Genomic DNA, 19,551 nt, shown 5'->3' with positions numbered 1-19,551 from the left:
TCAATTACAGTCAGGGCCTATCACAGCTCATATTAATCACTGATTTCATTAAGAGATTGGACTGGATGTCCTGTGTCAGATTTACATATCATACCATGACATACAGCATCTCACAAACAGTAATTCAAAGTTGCTCCTTTTGTATCTCTGCACTAAAACTGAAGGTTTTTACCTATTTGTTTGGTTTGGTTGACTAAATAAGATGACTGATGCAGGATGCAGCTTTCAGTACATGTATGATGTCCTGTGTGTTCAGCCCAGTGGACTGACAGTCTGGTCAGGTCTGTCCTTTAACTTGCCACCTGTGTGAAGGTGTCTGTTACTTAAAGTTCATTATGGCTTCAATCCGACATGGCAGGACCGGAGCGGAGAGAGCCACATGATGCACACAAAAAGAGGAAGTATATTCTGTTGCTTGTTTCACAAAGTATTTTTCTTTCAGTATTTTAAATTGTGTATTGTTTACACCCATGTTTAGCAGCTTGCTGTCTTCTTGAAGCTGGTAAATATGTTGGTGCATCAGAACACTTCTCTGCCAACAGCAGACTTCTATTGTTGCTTATGGGCGCTTTGCTCTCAGAGCAGCATGGCTCAGTTGAACAGTGTCAGTGACGTCCAACATATACAGATACACAGGCAGACAGAAGCAATGACTAGTATCACAGATGTTTACAGTATTTACATACATGGCAGAGGAGATTTAGCAGCGGGTACCTCTGACACTGCTGAAGTCGCATTGGGAGAAGCGAGACTTTTCCAGTGGGGTGCTACACCTACACCTGTGGCTCAGTGGGGAAGAAATGAACCATCAGAGAGAGACAGGTAGGGAGAGAGACAGATGTGTCTGTGTTGAGGTCATCGGCCCAGTGGAGTCTCTGGTTCTACGATGACGTCATGTCCCTCATGTCTTTTTCTCTCTGCAGCCAACTACGTTCTGTCCGGTCCCGCAGCTCCGCCCACACACTTACTGTCTGTGTTTGTATTTTTACCAAGGTTTAAACACTGGATGATAAAGTTACCTTTGGAGACAATGACATAGACACCCACAGTCGCTCGCTGATTGGGTCTCATCAGCCTCGACTACCAGTCTATCAGCAACGTGGATAATGAAGTGTTACTGACCTTGTTATCATTGATAGCAGCTGTTGTTCAGTTAAATTCTACATTTCAGTCTGCTTCCTGTTTACACCGGCTCGCCTATCAGTTTGGACGGAGATGGACTGATTTAAAATGAAAACATAGCAGTGTGGACGTAACATAAAGAGTTTCATTATTCAGCTGCTAACAAACAGAACAAATAATGTGAAAAGTGGACAAAAAGGACTGAAATTAGAATTTTAAGAGGAGACCATTCAGTTTTCTCTAGAAAAAACTAAAACATCATCTACAAAGCAGAAAGTGAGAAGACAGGCGTCCAAAGCAGCCTTTTATTTGGAACAAATGCAGGACTCTGGGTCGCCGGTGGTGCACGACTGATTACTGTTCACTTCTGGAGAAATGAATGGGAAATGGTGAAACCATGAGTTGACTTTTATAACAGCTCCAACACCCTCGGCTCTCCCCTTCTACACACAGCTCAGGACTTTTGTGTCCGCGTGGATTCAACTGTTCATATTTCTACATGGATAATGAGGCTTCACCCCCAACAATGGCCACACCACCACTGAGGCTGAACTACTGCTGCAAAGGAGACACACTGCAGAGCCTTCCCTCCACAACCACGAGCTCACAACTTTATTCATATGAACAAAAAGATGACAAAAGTAAGTAATTAGTGACAACTTAATGCACCCGCCGAGGAGCATGACGAGCCGCTTTTTATTCAAACAGTAAATGAGACAAGCACAGGAACACAGCGATATTACATAGCACTTTAATACAGTCAAATGTTCTTAAAAGCCTCGACTGGCTTTGAGTAGCACTCTTCATCTGAAGCTCTCAGAGGTAATATCAGTGGCACATCACAGCAGCTTGGGTTATTTGGTGTCGCAGCACACCTCTGCGGCCGGCGGCCTCACTTGCCATCCTCCTGGATGTCAAACTGTCTGTTGGGTTTGGTGGACTCCAGCATGAGTTCGTACAGTTGGCCGATCTGTTCTTCCTGAAAGTCACTGAGTTTCCCCTCTGACAGGTTGGCTCCAAACTTCACTGAGCGGAGTTGATCCCCCGCCGACTCCAGAACCTGAGTCTGCAGGGTGTCTTTGTATAGCTGTGGGGGTGGGGGGGTCAGAAAGACAAGAATAGCAGCAGCATTTAGCACCTGGTCTTCCATCCCATCGCCACTTTCAGATTCATTGAACACATCACACAGTGAGAGTGGTGCAACTTCAGGTTCAAAATGGATTTGCATTGCAGTTTTTTTTTCCTGTGAACAAGTGAAGACAACATGTGCAATGCAATCAAACAATGAGTAACATGTACTGTCTGTGTATCAAAGCCTGATATACCATATTCTTCTGAGCCATACAGTTCCATTGTTTCCAATAACTATTAAAAACACATCAGTGAGCTACACTGCATGACAGGTCCCTTCATTAACACAAACACACACACTGTCATTAATTCTGACCCAGCCACACACACTGTCCTGCTGCCCTCACTACAGCACCAAATGTGAATTAAAATGAAAATAGTCCCCAACAGATGTACCGTTTCTTCCTGTTTGAGTAACGTTTGTACATTCTCTCCTTCCTGAGTTACAGCATTTACTAATGTGCAGAGGTGTTTTTGCAGAACATGATGATGTCACAGTGAAGTTGACCTTTGACCATTTGGTCACTTTATTGTTATAGACATTTGAGTTAAACTGTATCATAATTAGTGTATGAATTTGTGAGTAATGGCCAAAAAATGTTTGTGAGATCATCACGACTTTGACCTTTGACCACCAAAGATCTAATCAGTTCATCCATGAGTCAAAATTTCCCTCAAGGCGTTACAGAGACGTCGCTTTCATGAAAATCGGAAAAACAAAAGAAGGGAGGGACAGACAACCCGAACACATAACTGGCAACATATGACTCTGGCTATGGCTGTCGGCGGCATGGAAGCATAACAACACCTTCTCCTTTCAATAGACATTAACTTAGCCACTGACCTAGGTCAAAAGTCAGCTTTAAATAACAACACCTATAACCTGAAAACCATGAAATTTACATCAAAGCCTGAAAAACTGACTTCTAAATCATTCAGACTATTTAATTATTAATAATTTCCTGTTGAAAAGTCTGCCTCACCAGGACTAGTCAAACACTATCAAACCACATCTCATCAGAGACTGATTCAAATATTTCTAAATCCTGATTGGTTCACTTGAGTATGTGTATCACTTTTTTTCTAACAGGGCCCCATCTCCTTCAACCAATGAGAGGAGCTCCTGGACAGCACAGCACAGAAAGAAATCTCTAATGTGAAAGAACCACAATCATCCATTTTTTTTTCATATAGCATCTCATCACTCCCTGAAAATATAGGTATAGGTACACATGGTGGGTCAAAACGGAAGCAGGAAGTGGTCGTGTAAACTGTGATGGTATGAGTAATAATTCTTCTGTTCACCTTCATTTTCTTTTAAGTGGAGTCAAGGACCTAAAAATGATCTTTGTCTTTTTACTGCACTTGTTCCTTTCAGACCAGACAGATGCTGTTAGAATAACAAGCACAGTGATAAAGCAAAGTGTAGCTCTTAGTGTACAGTAAAGTCAAGATGATGTTCTTCAATTTACAACACTGACATCACTCAGACCCGATCTCTTCTTCCCTGAGAATGAACTGTCCAGTTCATCTCAGCCCATAGTGACGTGTCACAGCTGTCAGTGGTACGTATGAATCATCCCGAGCAGCTCAACGGCCACCTCCATACATTTCACTTGTGAGGAGCCGTCCATCATCTGAAGAGAGAGCACGCAGTTGCTGTCTGGTGTTTTCCCATTCACAAAGCATCTTGTGTTTTTGGCACGCTCTCACTGCGAGCAATAACGAGCCATTTATCTGAGAGGCTTTTTCCTGCACATAATGTAATTATGTTGAACATTTGCCAAGGGAGAAACATCCTCCATGAAGCAGGAGGTTACAGCTCAAAGGAATACTCCAACACTTTGGTACAGTTGTGCTCGTACATTTTACTTTACCATTCAGGGACCTGTTGGAAAATTCTGGGTGAATAAAGGTGTGTGTGTCTCTCTGTGTCTGTCATCATGGCTGGTTTCAGTACGCTGGCAGGTGTCTGTGTGTCTGTGGACAGACGGGTGTGGTCTGACCCATGACCTCTGAGTACTCATGACCTCTGAGTACTCATGTCATAATGTAGTAAAGACCTCTGAGTACTCATGTCATAATGTAGTAAAGACCTCTGAGTACTCATGACCTCTGAGTACTCATGTCATAATGTAGTAAAGACCTCTGAGTACTCATGTCATAATGTAGTAAAGACTGCTGAGTACTCTGTAATAATGTGGTAAAACCACTGAGTACTCTGTAATATTGCGGTAATAACCACTGAGTACTGATGTAATATTGCAGTAATAACCACTGAGTACTCTGTAATATTGCAGTAATAACCACAGAGTACTGATGTACTACTGCAGTAATAACCACTGATTACTGATGTAATAATGCAGTAATAACCACTGAGTACTCTGTAATATTGCAGTAATAACCACTGAGTACTGATGTACTACTGCAGTAATAACCACTGATTACTGATGTAATAATGCAGTAATAACCACTGAGTACTCTGTAATATTGCAGTATTAACCACCAAGTACTGATGTAATAATACAGTAATAACCACCAAGTACTGATGTAATATTGCAGTAATGACCACTGAGTACTCTGTAATATTGCAGTAATGACCACTGAGTGCTGATTGGTCAGAGGTGCTGATGGGCATCACAGCTGATGAGATCCCATCACAGGATGGTCTCTGGTCTCATTCAGTTGTATCTGTTAAAATAAAGCCAATCGTGACGTCTCTCCACATTCCCCCCTCAGTGCACAGAGCCTGGCTCACCTGCACCACACACCCCCACTGCCTCTGAGGCAGGATCCAGTCCACTGTGGCACCAGGACATGTAAGGTCTCAGAAAAACTACCAACCCTACTGGAATCCAGATCTGCGGACTTTATGGGACAGTTTAAGAACAGCAGAAAAAAAACAAAAATCTGAGAGAAGGGCTAACCACAATATTTAAGACAAGACTCTTAATCCCCAGCAGTTTTGGACTGAAATTAATAGACTGGGTCCCAGAAAGTTTTGGGAAATACCCATGAAGGTAAAACTAGAGAATGGTGACCGGTGCTCTTCTTTAGAGATTGTGCTGCAAAAGAGCATACAAGTGCAGATTTGTTGTTCATTTGATGATGTTTTTTAAAAGAGGTACTGGAATCTGAAATAAAAGCTGAAAAAAAAGTTTTTGAATGTACATTTTTCTATAGAACAGATTAAAAGAGTAACAGATAGAAACTGAAAAAAGCTCCTGGAAGTCTTGAAGTAGCAGAAGTTGTTTACTGTGTTATATGAACTGTCTCAGCCTGGTTTTGACAGTTGTGTTATTCCTACACAGTGACACATGACCGTTATTAAACCTGCTCCTAAATCTTCAAGAAATGATCCCAAGCCACCACCCAGTTCCAGGGGCGGAAGTCACTTATTATCATTATTATTATTATTATTATTATTATTATTAATAGTAATTGGTGCTGCAATTGAAAATAACGTTAAGTAAGGGATGAACTTTTAGTAAAATGTCCTGTATTTATGTTCTTTTCTTCTGGCAGGAAAAACTTTTGCAAAACTTTTTGGAGCAGATTATATATTTTTTTTCAAGCTCGAGCGAGAAGGCAGCAGATCAGCTGTGAAATATTTGACCACTGCAAGTGTAGTTTTGGTTTCTCATAAACCCAGGAGGGTTTGGCACTTTGTGTGGATGGCATGGAAATAAAACAATAGATAGATATTCCAATAAGTGACCTTTCTGCTGTAAATGAAGCAGTCTGTCTCACTTCGACTCAAACAGCGACTGACTGGCTGTCATTCATTTAATAAGCTACAGCACATGAAATAATGTAGCTGTCTGGTTAGCATTAGCATCTCTGACTCATTCTGGTGTCTCTGTTTAGAATATACATTTTCCATTACACTGTAATTTTCTGGCAAACAAAGTGAACGTTCTCTGAGAGATTCAAGTTTTTACAGCCTGTCTCTGTGTAACTGGTAAATCAGGTAAATCACAGGTTGTTTCATAAATGACTCAACAGATATTTAACAAAACAGAGAGCTGACTTTAGCTGCGACACTTTCTGCAGCCCATCACATTTTTTTCAGCTCAGGATCAAAATTGAAATGGATTCTCTCGGCCTGGACACAGAGTCCATTAAAACAAAACCATTTTCTGTCTGCACTGGGCCATCAGTCCAGCTCAGGTACCCATTCAGAGACCAAAGGTGGTTTTTACACCAACATAGCACAGACAGCTTTGGCTTTTTGTTGTTTTGCTTTGGCCAGATGATGCAGCAATTAGACAGAAACGAAGTTTCCCTACAAATGCTCTCATTTGAAATACAGCCAGAGGAATGGGGAAATATGACAAAAGCCCCTCAGTCCCTGATTGGGACCAATTCAGATGGACTCTGGGTTTGAAAACAATGCATACAGAGTGAGGCGTAATCAAAGTAACTGCCTCCTCTCCTGTGGCTTCACAGCTACTGCAATGACAAAGAGACCTCTCAGGATTTCAGCAATCACCATCTACTTCATTAGAGAAATTACCTGCAGATGGGTGATTTAAAATCCCCCCTGCACTGTTTCATTGTGCTGGAAAACATTGGCTCTCCCCAATACTGACAAAAAAACAACCTGACACTCTCATTAATGATTATTTTGGAAACTAGAAGATGAGTTGCCAAAGTACTGATCCCCTGTCAGCACATGAATATTAATTATATTAATGACTATGTTACTGTGGTCCAACTCTTACATTCAGTACATCTTACATCAGGCCTATTTTACCTCCAAGTACATAGCAGGAGGTCCTGGGTGCACGGACTGTGTGGGCGTGTCCAGGCATGTTTTGGTGGATGTAGGTGCAGCGGTGTAAGTGCAACAGGACAAATCAATGGCAGAGTGTGTAGATTATTAAACTAACTCCTACCCACACACACTGCTGGTCTCACGGCTCTGAAACAGCTGTGCCAATCAGTGACGAGTGACAGCTCAACAAATGAGAGGAGGCTGGATGATGCAGAGCGACACAACCTGGACACACAAGCACCTCGTGGATGCAACCACATCAGTCCAACGCTATTCCAGCTTCATTCCTACTCTATCTCATAAATGCTCACATCATGTAATCTCCCACTTGAACTACAGGGCACAGAGCGCCTCATGTGTAGCATTGTATGGGGCTACTCTGCAGAGCCTGGTGTCATTTGCACATGATTTAATAAAGCTGAACCTAGTGGATAGCTGTGTAAGAGCACGGCTCTCTGGTGCCTGTCCAATCAGAGGCTGTAGATTCTACATCATGGATTTAATCAACTCCCAGAAATCTGCTCGTCAGGACCAATACCAGTTAAATTCCATGATTCTCGATACCAAATTCAATACCACTGCAAAGAGCAGAAAACAACAGAGGCTGCTGCACACATGCGCACACACACACACACACCCACACCTTCATATAGTCAGTGTGTGAGCAGTAGTTTAAACTGACTAACATGGTGACAGATCTGTGGTGTGAAAATATTCATTTCAACAGTTCTCCATCCACTCTCCTACAGAGTCTTCAGCCTCTAAAACAGAGACGTTCAGAAACTGGACCCGTGTTAGTCTAAAACTCCAGGGATGCGAAGTCTGGACGGACAGAAACAGAGACCTTTGGAAACGATGACGTAGACACCCACGGTGGCTCCTGATTGGCTCTTATCAGCCTGGACTACCAGTGGTGAAACAACATGGATAATGAATGAAAGTGTTACTGACCTTGTTGTCTTTGCAGCAGCTGTTGTTCAATTCAGTTCTGGATTTGAACTCTACAACTGTCTTTGCTTTTCCTCCTTCACAGGATTTACTGGAACTAACCAACTGAGAGGAGACATCTCCTTCCTGTTTACACCAGCTCGCACATGCTCAGTGTAGGTGATGGTCATGTATGTATGTGTTTTCAGGTGTGTCAGTGTTACTCTGACAGACTAAGCAGAGATGACTGTAGCCTGCTAATGTAGCGCACTCACTATATAAGCTGCATTCTGGTCGTCTGTAACTTTGGTGAGAGTGAACGATGCTCACATACTACAAAGTGGCCGTAAAGAACCAAAAAGCTGTTTGCCAACCGCCAAAAATCCCCAGAAGAAGAACTGTGATTTGGGTTTATGGCACCCAGCATACATCTGCTGTGTTGTCTATTGCTGGAAACACAAACCGCAGCTACGGGTGCTGCTGAAGTCAGTTTGTACGAACATTTGAAAACTTTATAAACAAATCAGTGCAGATTCCAATGGGAAAAAATTCACCGCCTGGTCCGAATAAACAGCTACAAACAGCAACGAATGTGAAAGGACACATCGAGTTGAAGCATCTGACCAGTCTTTAGAAATACCTGCGAGCGAATGATCATCACAAGAAAGAGTCAGACCATGAACCAGCAGCCACAGAGTTCAAGCTCACAACATGTACACATTCAACACATACTCACACTGGCTTCTCCTCTTTTAAAAGGGATCTCTGTCTGTGAGTGTGTAGGAGTAAACAGTGATTCATGTAGTTTGAGAAGTGGCTGTGATCTGAGGCTGGGATGGATGAGTAGGAGGAGGTTGTACTGAAGAATTTAAAATAAAAATCTGAGGATATGAACGTGAACTAGTTCATTTTAACCTCAGTGAAATGAACTTTGAGCGAGCTCTGAGGAAGTGCGAACTTGCATGACGCTGAATGCGGGTGGTGTTGGGTGAAGTTGCTGGAGAAGGCTGAGTGGGTGTGGTCTCCACCCGTCGTGTTTAGCACACAAACACTATAACTTGGTGATATATGCAGAGTATTAGAGGACACTGTTAAAAATGACTGACGCTCTGTTTTAGAATTTTTTCATGCTATTAGATTTCGTCTTCGATGACGTTCATTTCATCAGTTGGCCGTGTGAGCATGGTTGAGGTGAGAAGGACTCGGTGTATTCAGTTTAATGTCAGGGGAAGGCGGAAGCCAGACTTTCCTGAATCCGGCCACCTGCCACATCCCGGCATCACAGCCACTGAGCAGAGTGTTGACTGATGACTGTAAATGTAGTCAAGTGTGGAACTTTCAGTAACTCTCAGTAAAGCAACAGCGCTGTGTGTGATGTGTGTGGGACGGCTGTGAGGTGCTGTGGCAGCTCCACAAACCTTGTTAAGCATCTGAGATTTAATCACAGTACAGAATGTGATGAGGTTATGCAGCGGCGGTCTGAAGAGGAGGAGAGGTGCTGAGGCTTTAGACAGTGGTAGCGTTGTCCAGGTACAGAGAAAGTGTTGCTACTGACGACGTTTATCACCGACTGTGGAGAAGTGATTCCCATCCGTCCCGGCTTCAGTTTGTGTTGATGTTTAACAACTGGAGCTCCCCAAACTCCTAAAACCACGTCACACTGTTTCATCAAACTGATATGATAACTGATAATAAATATGGTTACGTAGTAAGAAATGAAATAAATAATGCTAGAATAAATAGCTTTATGAAGATCAGGTCTGCCCCGGGATCAGCTCACAGTTAAAGATTTCTCAGTTGCATGATTATTTTCAAAGCTCAGGATGCTGAAATGTTTTCTTGCCAATACTATTTTAATGACACTTGTGTGTCCATTCTAAATGTTGAACTCTACCATGCTAAATGTAGGCTGATGACCTATGACCCAGTCTCATTTGTTTTCGCTGACAGCTGACAGATTATTTCAAAATGTAACTACTGACTCATTTATGCATTTATTTATTTATTATGTATTTCATTGGCATTTTTTATTTCAATATGAATAAAATGGATCTATATTTAACAGCCAGCCTATGTCTCCTGTTGATACCTCTCCTCTCAGTGTAGTTTATAAAATATCACTATCGTATTGGTATCAGTGATACCAGCCTTGGTTCTACTTGGTATCGGATCAGAAAGGAAATAAATAGCATCGCACACCATGACTGACCACGCCTCTATGACCCTGCTTGAGCCTGGTGGCTCCAGCCTACATTAGCTTCTACTGGCAGACTGACTGAGTGTCAGCCCTGGAATCATAGAAGGATATACAATGTATGGCAACAACCACATCGTTGATAATAAGATGATGAAAAAGTTAAATCAAACACCAACCTTCAAAACCCATTCAACTGTTTTCCTAAAAAATCCCTTTCCAACACTGCAACTGAGTCTCTGAACCTGAACCGTTACACGTCTACGAATCAAGCTGTGCAACAACCATATCATCGAGCATATGCTTATAATGAACCACTGACGCAAACCTGTCTAATTTCAATATATCTTGTAAGTTGTTCCATTTGTTTGGTGTGAATAAGCTAAAAGACAATTTACCAACTTTAGTATTTATCTGAGGAGTTTTAAGGGATAAAAATCTCAGGGAGCGTTTGATGACAAATGGTTTGGAGTCTCATTAGAGGCGAGGTAGAAGGGGTACTGACTGACTGAAGTAGTGTCTTCCCTTCAGTGAGAGAAGTCCATCCCACATTCTGCTGTAGTTCACAGTGAAGAGTGAACCATCCCCAGTGAGAAAATGGAACAAACTGTAAACTGTATCTATTAATTTCAGTGTGGTTGTGGCTGCAGGCACATACACATCACCAGAATTTAATTATAGTTGACTCACCAACTGTCACCTACAGGGAAGCACCCAGTTTAAGCTGGTCAGAGCGTGTGTGTGTGTGTGTTTGTGTGTGTGTGTGTGCGTGTGTGCGTGTTTGTGTCTGCCAATGCGAACATGTCGCAAGCTAACACTAATGGGAAAACAAGCCAAACATCATTGTGGCATTGGCAAAGGCTTAAACTATCAGCGATCGCTCTGGTGACCCGATGATTCTACACTCTCTAAATGGACAGTTGTGGTTGTTTGACGTGAGCTTGTGTGAGGTGGTCATACACAGTCAGTGTGTTACCTGCAGTGGGTTCAGATCAAAACCTCTCCTCTCCTTTGGTACTACATCTTTCTCAACTGCTGAACCACTGTACTCCTACAGCGCTCACTGTATTCTGCCGCAGCCGCAGGTTGGCTGAATGAATAAGACACAACCCCACATCATATAACCACAACTATCTCTTCAGCCCAATTTATGATGAAGTTTAAAACCGAATAAAACTAATTTAACTGTTGCCAATCAAGTTGCATTGTAGTATAAAAAAAGATGAAAGATGATATCTCTGGTTCTGCTGCCTCAAATCTGTTCACCCTGAGCCTTACAGTGCTACAGGAGCGTAACGTTAAACTGGCGTGTAGGCGTTCAACACCATGTTACAGAATCGGAATCTAGTAACAAATCCACCATCAAATCTGAATCTTCTTGAACCTCTGATCAAATCCTATTACGTTTTGCTTTCATCATTTGCAAGTAACTAAACTTTAAATAACCACAGGTCAAAGATTCAGTTTAGTTCTGTGATTAGCTGTAGGTGGGTGAGAAGGCAGAGATACTTCAGTTCTTAGAGGTATGTCATGTACTGATGCTGATTATCATGACACACACTGGAGGTCCTGATTCATAACTAGGAGCCTACTGAGCCGCAGATATTGGCTTGATCTGCACAGAAAGTTGAACTGGGACTCTCCTGTGTTTAATGTGCTGCAATCAGCTGATCAGTTCTCTGGTGAGGAGCCTTTTCACATTTCACATTAGCCAACAGACGGATGTTTCAGTGCAGCTGTTACAGAATTAATATTCATTAGCTACAGCTGACAGAATCTACTGGGAATTGGACAAAATATTGATACTTAAATGTATAGTATTCCCTCCTCTTGTGATATGTTATTGATACACTGGCATTAGATTATTGATATTTTTATTATAAGATGCGGGTGCTCTAATTTGACTCTGCTTCATGACTCCCTGTGGTGGTGCTCATCAAATGAAACTCTGGAAGAAGAAACTCACAGGGTGGAATGAGGCGGAAATATCAGAGAGTTACCTTCATCTCTTAAGTCAAACGTCTGGTCCCACTTTGGCTTTTACAGTGCTCAGGGGACAAACACAATAAATAAACACAATGCAGCATTAACACACGCACACACACACCGACACAGGCAGACCACAGACACTGCCTGCACACAAACACACACTCATACACTTTAACTACTCAGCACTGTGTCAGCAGCCAGGCTCTATCACCTCTGATGGAGAGAGCAGGTCTTTCACTCTCACACACCGAGGCGTGCGTGCGTGCGTGCGTACACACACACACACACACACACACACACACACACACACACACACACACACACACACACACACACACACACACACACACACTGGGTCATCTGAATTATGAATTTGACTGAGACAGAGAAGAGACTGTAGTCTGCATGTCTGGATACTCATGTGTGATAGAGGCAAGGTGGGAAGTGAGACAGCAGACATCCAGTAAAACCAGCTCTGTTTAGCAGCAACTTGATCGAGACAATAAAAGCAGGTTGTATATAGGCTGTGCTACCACTGCTGAGCCACACTCAGCAAACCAATATGACAGCGTTTAGCTGCAGGTGCTGTCAGGCAGCTCTGACCATTTTCTGGCTGTTTTCTTACTGTTAGATTAGTTGAGTGACCTAAACTGAATTTTGGTTTAATCAACAGGGAAACTGGACGTTAGGAACGCTAGTACTTCACTTACTTTGTGTACAAAACTAGGCTCCAAATATTTAATTTGCAAATTGATTCAGATGGTAGTGTACAACGTATTATATACACTTAGAGTAGAACACAATCCAGTACAACATTACCACTGAGGCCTACAAAACTACGGAACTGAATCAACACAGTCCTGGCAAAACTGAACATTAGTAGTGAGGGATTTATTGCTGGGATGTTGTATAAAGCCTCTTTTTGATTGTGAGGGGTTTTCATTTTTCTGAACATTTTCTAATTGACTCATACTTCAAGAGTTAGACCACATTGAATTTGGTAATGTTGTTGCATATTTGTTTAATTTAAAGCTCCATACAGTCTAAAGGTAGCTGTCCATGTGTTTGTGATTATAAAGCGGGTCTAGGTTCTATATTAATACTGTGAAAGTATCAAAGCCTCAGTCCACAGAGAAATGCACACAGCCTGTATTCAGAAACTGAGCCTTAAAACCAGCCATCAGGACTTCTGGAACTTTGTGATGTCACAACAAAGCAGTCACTGCCCTCAGCCCTGCCCAAGCCCCGCCCACTTGGACCCACCATCCAACCTGGCAGGATTTGATTTCTCTGAGTGTTTACCTGAAACTGGTGTATTTCTATTCAATCACTCAGAAAACAGTCAGCCAATCAGAAGAGAGGCTCAGATTCTCTCTTCTGATTGGCTGACTGACCTGTTGTTACTAAAGCGGCAGACAGAAGAGATGTAAAACTACACTAAGATAGTTTCTGGTTCTTAAGACCACAGATATAGCTTCTGATGGAGCTCAACACTTCAGATAAAACACTGTGAGTGTGAAATATGGACCTTTAACTGTTAAAATCAGTTGGATGAAATCTTTCATTCTTGGTCTTGACTCAAATAAGACTAAACTGCCCTGGGTTTCGTTGACTAAAACTGACATGAATTGTTTTTTAAATCTCAGGATCAAGAGTAAGACTAAACCAAAAGATAGCTGCTAAAATGAACTCTACTTCACAGTGAACATCAGTCAAAGTCACATGATCAGTTTGTGCTTGTGTAGATGACTTATTAGAAATGTCTGCACTATGTTACAATGCAACAAACTTAAAACATCAAGTAAAGCAAGCGTGATGTTCATTATGATAGATCATCAATCTCTCCCAGGTTGATCTTCTTGCTCTGCTCACAGTTGGACAGAGTTGAGCATTACATTAATGATGAAAAAGCAGCACCTGCTGGGCAAACATGATCATATCACGTAGATCAGAACCAGCTGTAGGCTCAGTCCTCTGTCCATTTCAAAGTGAACTATCCTGACAGCCATCTGATCAGTGAGGAGCCCTGGAATCAGTTACAGGTGGGGCTTGGACAAATTTCAGGTCTCCGTTTCCAGTTAAATTTGAGAGATGAGTCTCACCTTTACCTCCAGGTGAAAACATCTGAAAGTGTTTCACTCTCCCACAAACCTTTGCCCCAGAGTCTGAGCATGACAAACACTTCTGCATCTAGGTTTAAACTTGAAGAGTCACCTCTACACTTCCTCTGGTCTGACAGTAACAACTATAACAGCAGTTACAACAGTTACACACACAGTGACCTTGTACAGTACAACCCACACCCACCTCCATCCATTTCTAAACATTCCCTTGCTGTTTACTGAGGCTGCTCTGCCACCATATGGTGATGGACTGATATTACACTAGAGAGGCATAAGCCCTGAAAGATAACTTTACTGACAACCGGGTAAGCCAAAGTATATATGCTGGGTGCAGACAGTGGGATTCTCTGCCATGTTTTATAGCAAGGTGGGACACCATTTCTGGAAAACAGACCACCCCCACTAATATCCTAAAAATGAATACACCTTTAAGAAATAAAACATCAGCCTTAAGGGAGAGGGAGGTGGATTTATTGTTTAAGGCGTTCACCTCCTAAACTAATCATGGAACAATGTGCTTCAGGATCTGGGTGGTTTCTTCTAAAACACTGACAACAGGGAGACCCTGGACACTCAACCAGGACCGAATCTATCACTGGATGGGCTGCGCCACTTGTAGTTTGGATGTGGTCCGTTAAAATATAGGCTAACATGATGGGGCTGTTGTTTGGCTAGGTTTTTTGTTATCAAGTGTTTTAAAAATAAGTCAGTGGATGTAGAGTCGTAGAATCATGAGTTCACGACCCACAACTAAACCAAACCTAATAAGATTCAAAATAGAAAAACAGTGAAGGAACAGACCCTCCCCAGGACCCGTGGAACAGTTAATGTACACCTTTTAGATGGGGTAAGGATGATGGACTTGATGTGGGTCTTCAGCTGCTCACAGCCACATGTTCACATTCACCTCTGGAGCCCCATCTACATGAGCCGTTGATACCGCCATGTAAATAACACAGAGAAATGTGCCTGAACAACTCCACTCTGTTTAAATAATGACTACATTAAGGCCAATAAATAAAGCGGTATAGTGTTTCTCCACCTACATGTTATTCCTGACGCATGCAGACCTTTGTTAAGAACTGTTTATTTTACAGGTCTGTAACTTTCTCATTATTTCCTAACACTTGTCCTGTAATCATTGTTATACTGGCTATGGGGAAATCCAGACAAACCTGTGAGCCGGTTATTTAGTCAGTTTAGTTGTAGTGAATTTATAAGCAGTAAAATGTAACTTAATATAGACTGAACAGAAATATTAGTGCAACACTGTTTCATTCCCATTTTTAATGTGTTGAAATAAAAGATGTATGATTTTTTGTCTACAGACAGAGGGTTTACTTCTCTTCAGCTGTGTTCATGAATACGTTGAAACCCATGCACTAACTGGGAAGTGTTCAGGACTGCTTCCAACAGTCTGGATGAGTTCACAGAAGCTGTGACGTCATACATCAGCTTCTGTGAGGACTGCTGTATCCCATCACGCACCAGGGTGAGTTATAACAATGACAAACCTTGGTTCACAGCTAAGCTCAGTCAGCTCAGGAGGCAAAAGGAGGAAGCTTTCAGGAGTGGGGACAGGGACAGGTTTAAAGAGTCCAAGTACAGGTTTAGCAAAGCGGTGAGAGAAGCTAAACGTCTGTACTCTGAGAAACTTCAGCTCCAGTTCTCAGCCAACGACTCTGCTTCTGTCTGGAAAGGGCTCAGAAAGATCACAAACTACAAACCTAAACCCCCCCACTCCATTAATGACTTCCATCTGGCCAACGATCTGAATGAGTTCTACTGCCGCTTTGAAAGACAGTGGGACAAGCCTGATACTAACCTCCACATCAGAGCCACATCAGAACCCCCCTCCTCCTCCCCTACCAAAGGAACATCTCTCTCTATCCTGGAGAGAGATGTCAACAGGCTTTTTAAGAAGCAGAACCCCCGCAAAGCAGCCGGTCCTGACTCTGTCTCTCCATCATCCCTGAAGCACTGTGCTGATCAGCTGTCTCCAGTGTTCACAGACATCTTCAACACCTCACTGGAGACCTGCCACGTGCCAGCCTGCTTCAAATCCTCCACCATCATCCCTGTCCCCAAAAAACCAAGGCCCACAGGTCTAAATGACTATAGACCCATTGCCCTGACCTCTGTGGTCATGAAATCATTTGAGCGCCTTGTCCTGTCCCATCTCAAATCCATCACTGACCCACTCCTGGACCCCCTGCAGTTCGCCTACAGAGCCAACAGGTCTGTAGATGACGCCGTCAACATGGCTCTCCACTTCATCCTCCAGCACCTGGACTCCTCAGGGACCTATGCCAGGATCCTGTTTGTGGACTTCAGCTCTGCCTTCAACACCATCATCCCGGCTCTGCTGCAGGACAAGCTCTCCCAGCTGAGCGTGCCTGACTCCACCTGCAGGTGGATCACCGACTTCCTGTCTGACAGGAGGCAGCACGTGAAGCTAGGAAAGCACGTGTCTGACTCCCAGACCATCAGCACTGGATCCCCGCAAGGCTGCGTTCTTTCTCCTCTGCTCTTCTCCCTGTACACCAACACCTGCACCTCCAGCCATCAGTCTGTCAAGCTCCTGAAGTTTGCAGACGACACCACTCTCATTGGACTCATCTCTGATGGCGATGAGTCTGCCTACAGGTGGGAGACTGAGCGTCTGGTGACCTGGTGCAGGCAGAACAACCTAGAGCTAAACGCTCTGAAGACAGTGGAAATGATAGTGGACTTCAGGAAGAGCCCAGCCCCACCCACCCCCATCACCCTGTGTGACTCCCCCGTGGCTACCGTGGAGCATTTTCGCTTCTTGGGAACCACCATCACACAGGATCTCAAATGGGAGCTAAACATCAGCTCCCTCATCAAAAAAGCTCAGCAGAGGATGTATTTCCTGAGGCAGCTGAAGAAGTTCAACCTGCCAAGGACTATGATGGTGAACTTCTACACCTCCATCATTGAGTCCATCCTCACCTCCTCCATCACCATCTGGTACGCTGCTGCCACGGAGAGGGACAATAACAGACTGCAGCGTATCATCCACTCTGCTGAGAAGGTGATTGGCTGCAATCTTCCGTCCCTCCAGGACCTGTACGCCTCAAGGACTCTGAGGCGTGCAGGGAAGATTGTAGCTGACTCCTCCCACCCTGGACACAAACTCTTTGTGACACTCCCCTCTGGCAGGAGGCTGCGGTCCTTCAGGACCAAAACCTCTCGCCACAAAAATAGCTTCTTCCCATCTGCTATCAGCCTCATCAACAAGGCTAGAGAGCCCCACTGTTGCTGATCAATTGCACCAATCACCAGAAAAAATTCCTTGTATGTGAAAACATACTTGGCAATAAAACTGATTCTGATTCTGATTCTGATTCTGATGTTAGTCAAGATCATCCATCCACCTGACAGGTGTGGCATTTCCAGGTGTTGATGTGATTATTGGACAGGTGAAGCTCAGGCTGGTCTCAATAAAAGGCCATGTTAAAATGTGCAGTTTTATCACTGTGTCACATGCAGAGTGTCACTGAGCTGTGTCATTTTGGTCACACCAAATACTGACTGGTTTTCTGATGGCGGCAGGAGAAGCGCTCAAACATCAGGATTGTATGGGATTGGTGTGGTGAAAATGTTTACCTGCCACTCTGTCATGAAGCCCTTCACTTCCTCGGGTGATGCACTCTTATGTCTCCTGAACTCGTCTTTCACATACTGGTCACCGAGGGCTCTTAAATCTATCGGGAGGAACCGGTGCAGGACCAGAATCCGCTTGTACAACGAGCGGACTTTAGAGACGTGAGCCGCGGCCGCCATGAAGTAAAACCTCCGGGTTCTCGGTTCTGACAGAGAACGTTTGAAACGGATAACTTTTGTCTTAATTCTCAAACACAGCAGCAGACATGACGGCGTGTAAAGCTAATGACAGGAACCAACGTCCCCAAGGATAGTTATTTAACACACGTCCTTGTTTATCCCGGAAGTTAACCTTCTTCTTCTGTGGTATACTAGCCAAGAACTGTAACACCGCCACCTACTGCACTGCTGCAGTAGCGCGGCAGAAAAAACTACATTTTCTCTGCTAAACATTTTTCTTCTGCCAAACTTTATGTTTAAATGTTTTCAGTGTCACAGATGTTAGCTCTTCACCTGACAAATGATCGTCTGATGGTATTACATTTGAATTTCAGTGATGAAGTGTTCAATAATTTGGCAGGTGCAAGTGAGACATCAGGTGCTTTTTTAAAGAATAAAGTGTAAGTAACAGTACATAATCTGTACGCTTGAGCCCATTTGAAGATGCTTTGATAAACCCACAGAGAGACAGATCCTCGACATTGTTCTTTATTCCACAGATCTGCACCACAGATGTCCAGCATGTAACCTAGATACAAGATGCAACGTGTTAAACAGAGGCGTGAAGAAGAGTGGGCCGCTGGTTCCAGAGGTGTTCATCGCCATGATCTTAATGTTATTTAACACAGAAACATGGGATTCCCCCAGATGATATAACAAAGCTGCAAGCCACAACCCATATGATGGGATAGCCAACAGTTTTAATTACTTAAACTTGAATATGAGAAATCATGTTGACATAGTGGCCACATCTAAATACTATAACAATGAGCCTGAAGCAGCTATGGAGAGTCTGAGGTGAGAATCTGAATGGTAAGGAATTCAAGACGCAGCCAAGCTCACCACTTTCATACAGCGGACACTGGTCCAATGGTATAAGCGTTTGTATCTAAATCTCAGCAAGAAAGCAAATTTGTATTTGTATTTAAACTCTTCCTTTAAATCTGCGGTGGCACATCCCATGAGTCACCTTCTCTGGGGATACCAAGGTCAGGGGTTTGAAACCCCAGATGGCCTCAGTCCCGCTTCAGCAAAACTTCAATAGCACTTGTCACATGTGGTAATGTAATCCTCAGAACCTGGTTAGACCCTGACAATGGCATTTACCTGCTCTCTTGATGACACTCCCCAAACCACTAGAACGGTGTGGGATTTTTTTCAGGACTTTCACACTAACTTTTTGACCATTTTAAATGTTTAAGATGAAACAGTATCCCGGTTTTGCACAATATGATGTCATTGCCATGATTTGTGTGAATGTGTGGATAGCACATGGTTAACTGGTGGTGTCTGGAGATACCAAGGTCAGAGAAACCCCAGACAGCCAAAACTCTACCCCAGCCTTGTGTTTGGCCAAGCAAAATTTCAATAATAATTGATGTATATGTTATTAAAATACTTGCTCAGACCCTTATAATTGCTTATATATATATATATATATA

At 43.2% G+C, this 19,551-nt stretch overlaps 1 protein-coding gene across 1 annotated transcript; it reads right to left on the bottom strand.

The window, feature by feature from the left end:
* Nucleotides 1-1,713: 1,713 nt before the first annotated feature.
* On the bottom strand, nt 1,714-18,255 carry sdhaf3 (succinate dehydrogenase complex assembly factor 3). The gene is made up of 2 exons (XM_071499664.1): nt 17,894-18,255; nt 1,714-2,209 (listed from the first exon to the last, which is right to left on the bottom strand). The coding sequence occupies exons 1-2, from the start codon at nt 18,068-18,070 to the stop codon at nt 2,015-2,017; spliced, it is 372 nt and encodes a 123-aa protein (XP_071355765.1). The 5' UTR covers nt 18,071-18,255; the 3' UTR covers nt 1,714-2,014.
* Between the last annotated feature and the right edge of the window lie 1,296 nt (nt 18,256-19,551).

Source organism: Trachinotus anak, unplaced genomic scaffold (assembly GCF_046630095.1).
Source record: "Trachinotus anak isolate AG129_WGS33_773 ecotype Australia unplaced genomic scaffold, CSIRO_AGI_Tana_v1 ptg000016l, whole genome shotgun sequence".
Classification (NCBI taxonomy): Eukaryota; Metazoa; Chordata; class Actinopteri; order Carangiformes; family Carangidae; genus Trachinotus; species Trachinotus anak.
Note: the sequence above shows the minus strand (reverse complement) of the source record. Positions and strands in the feature narration are given on the sequence as shown.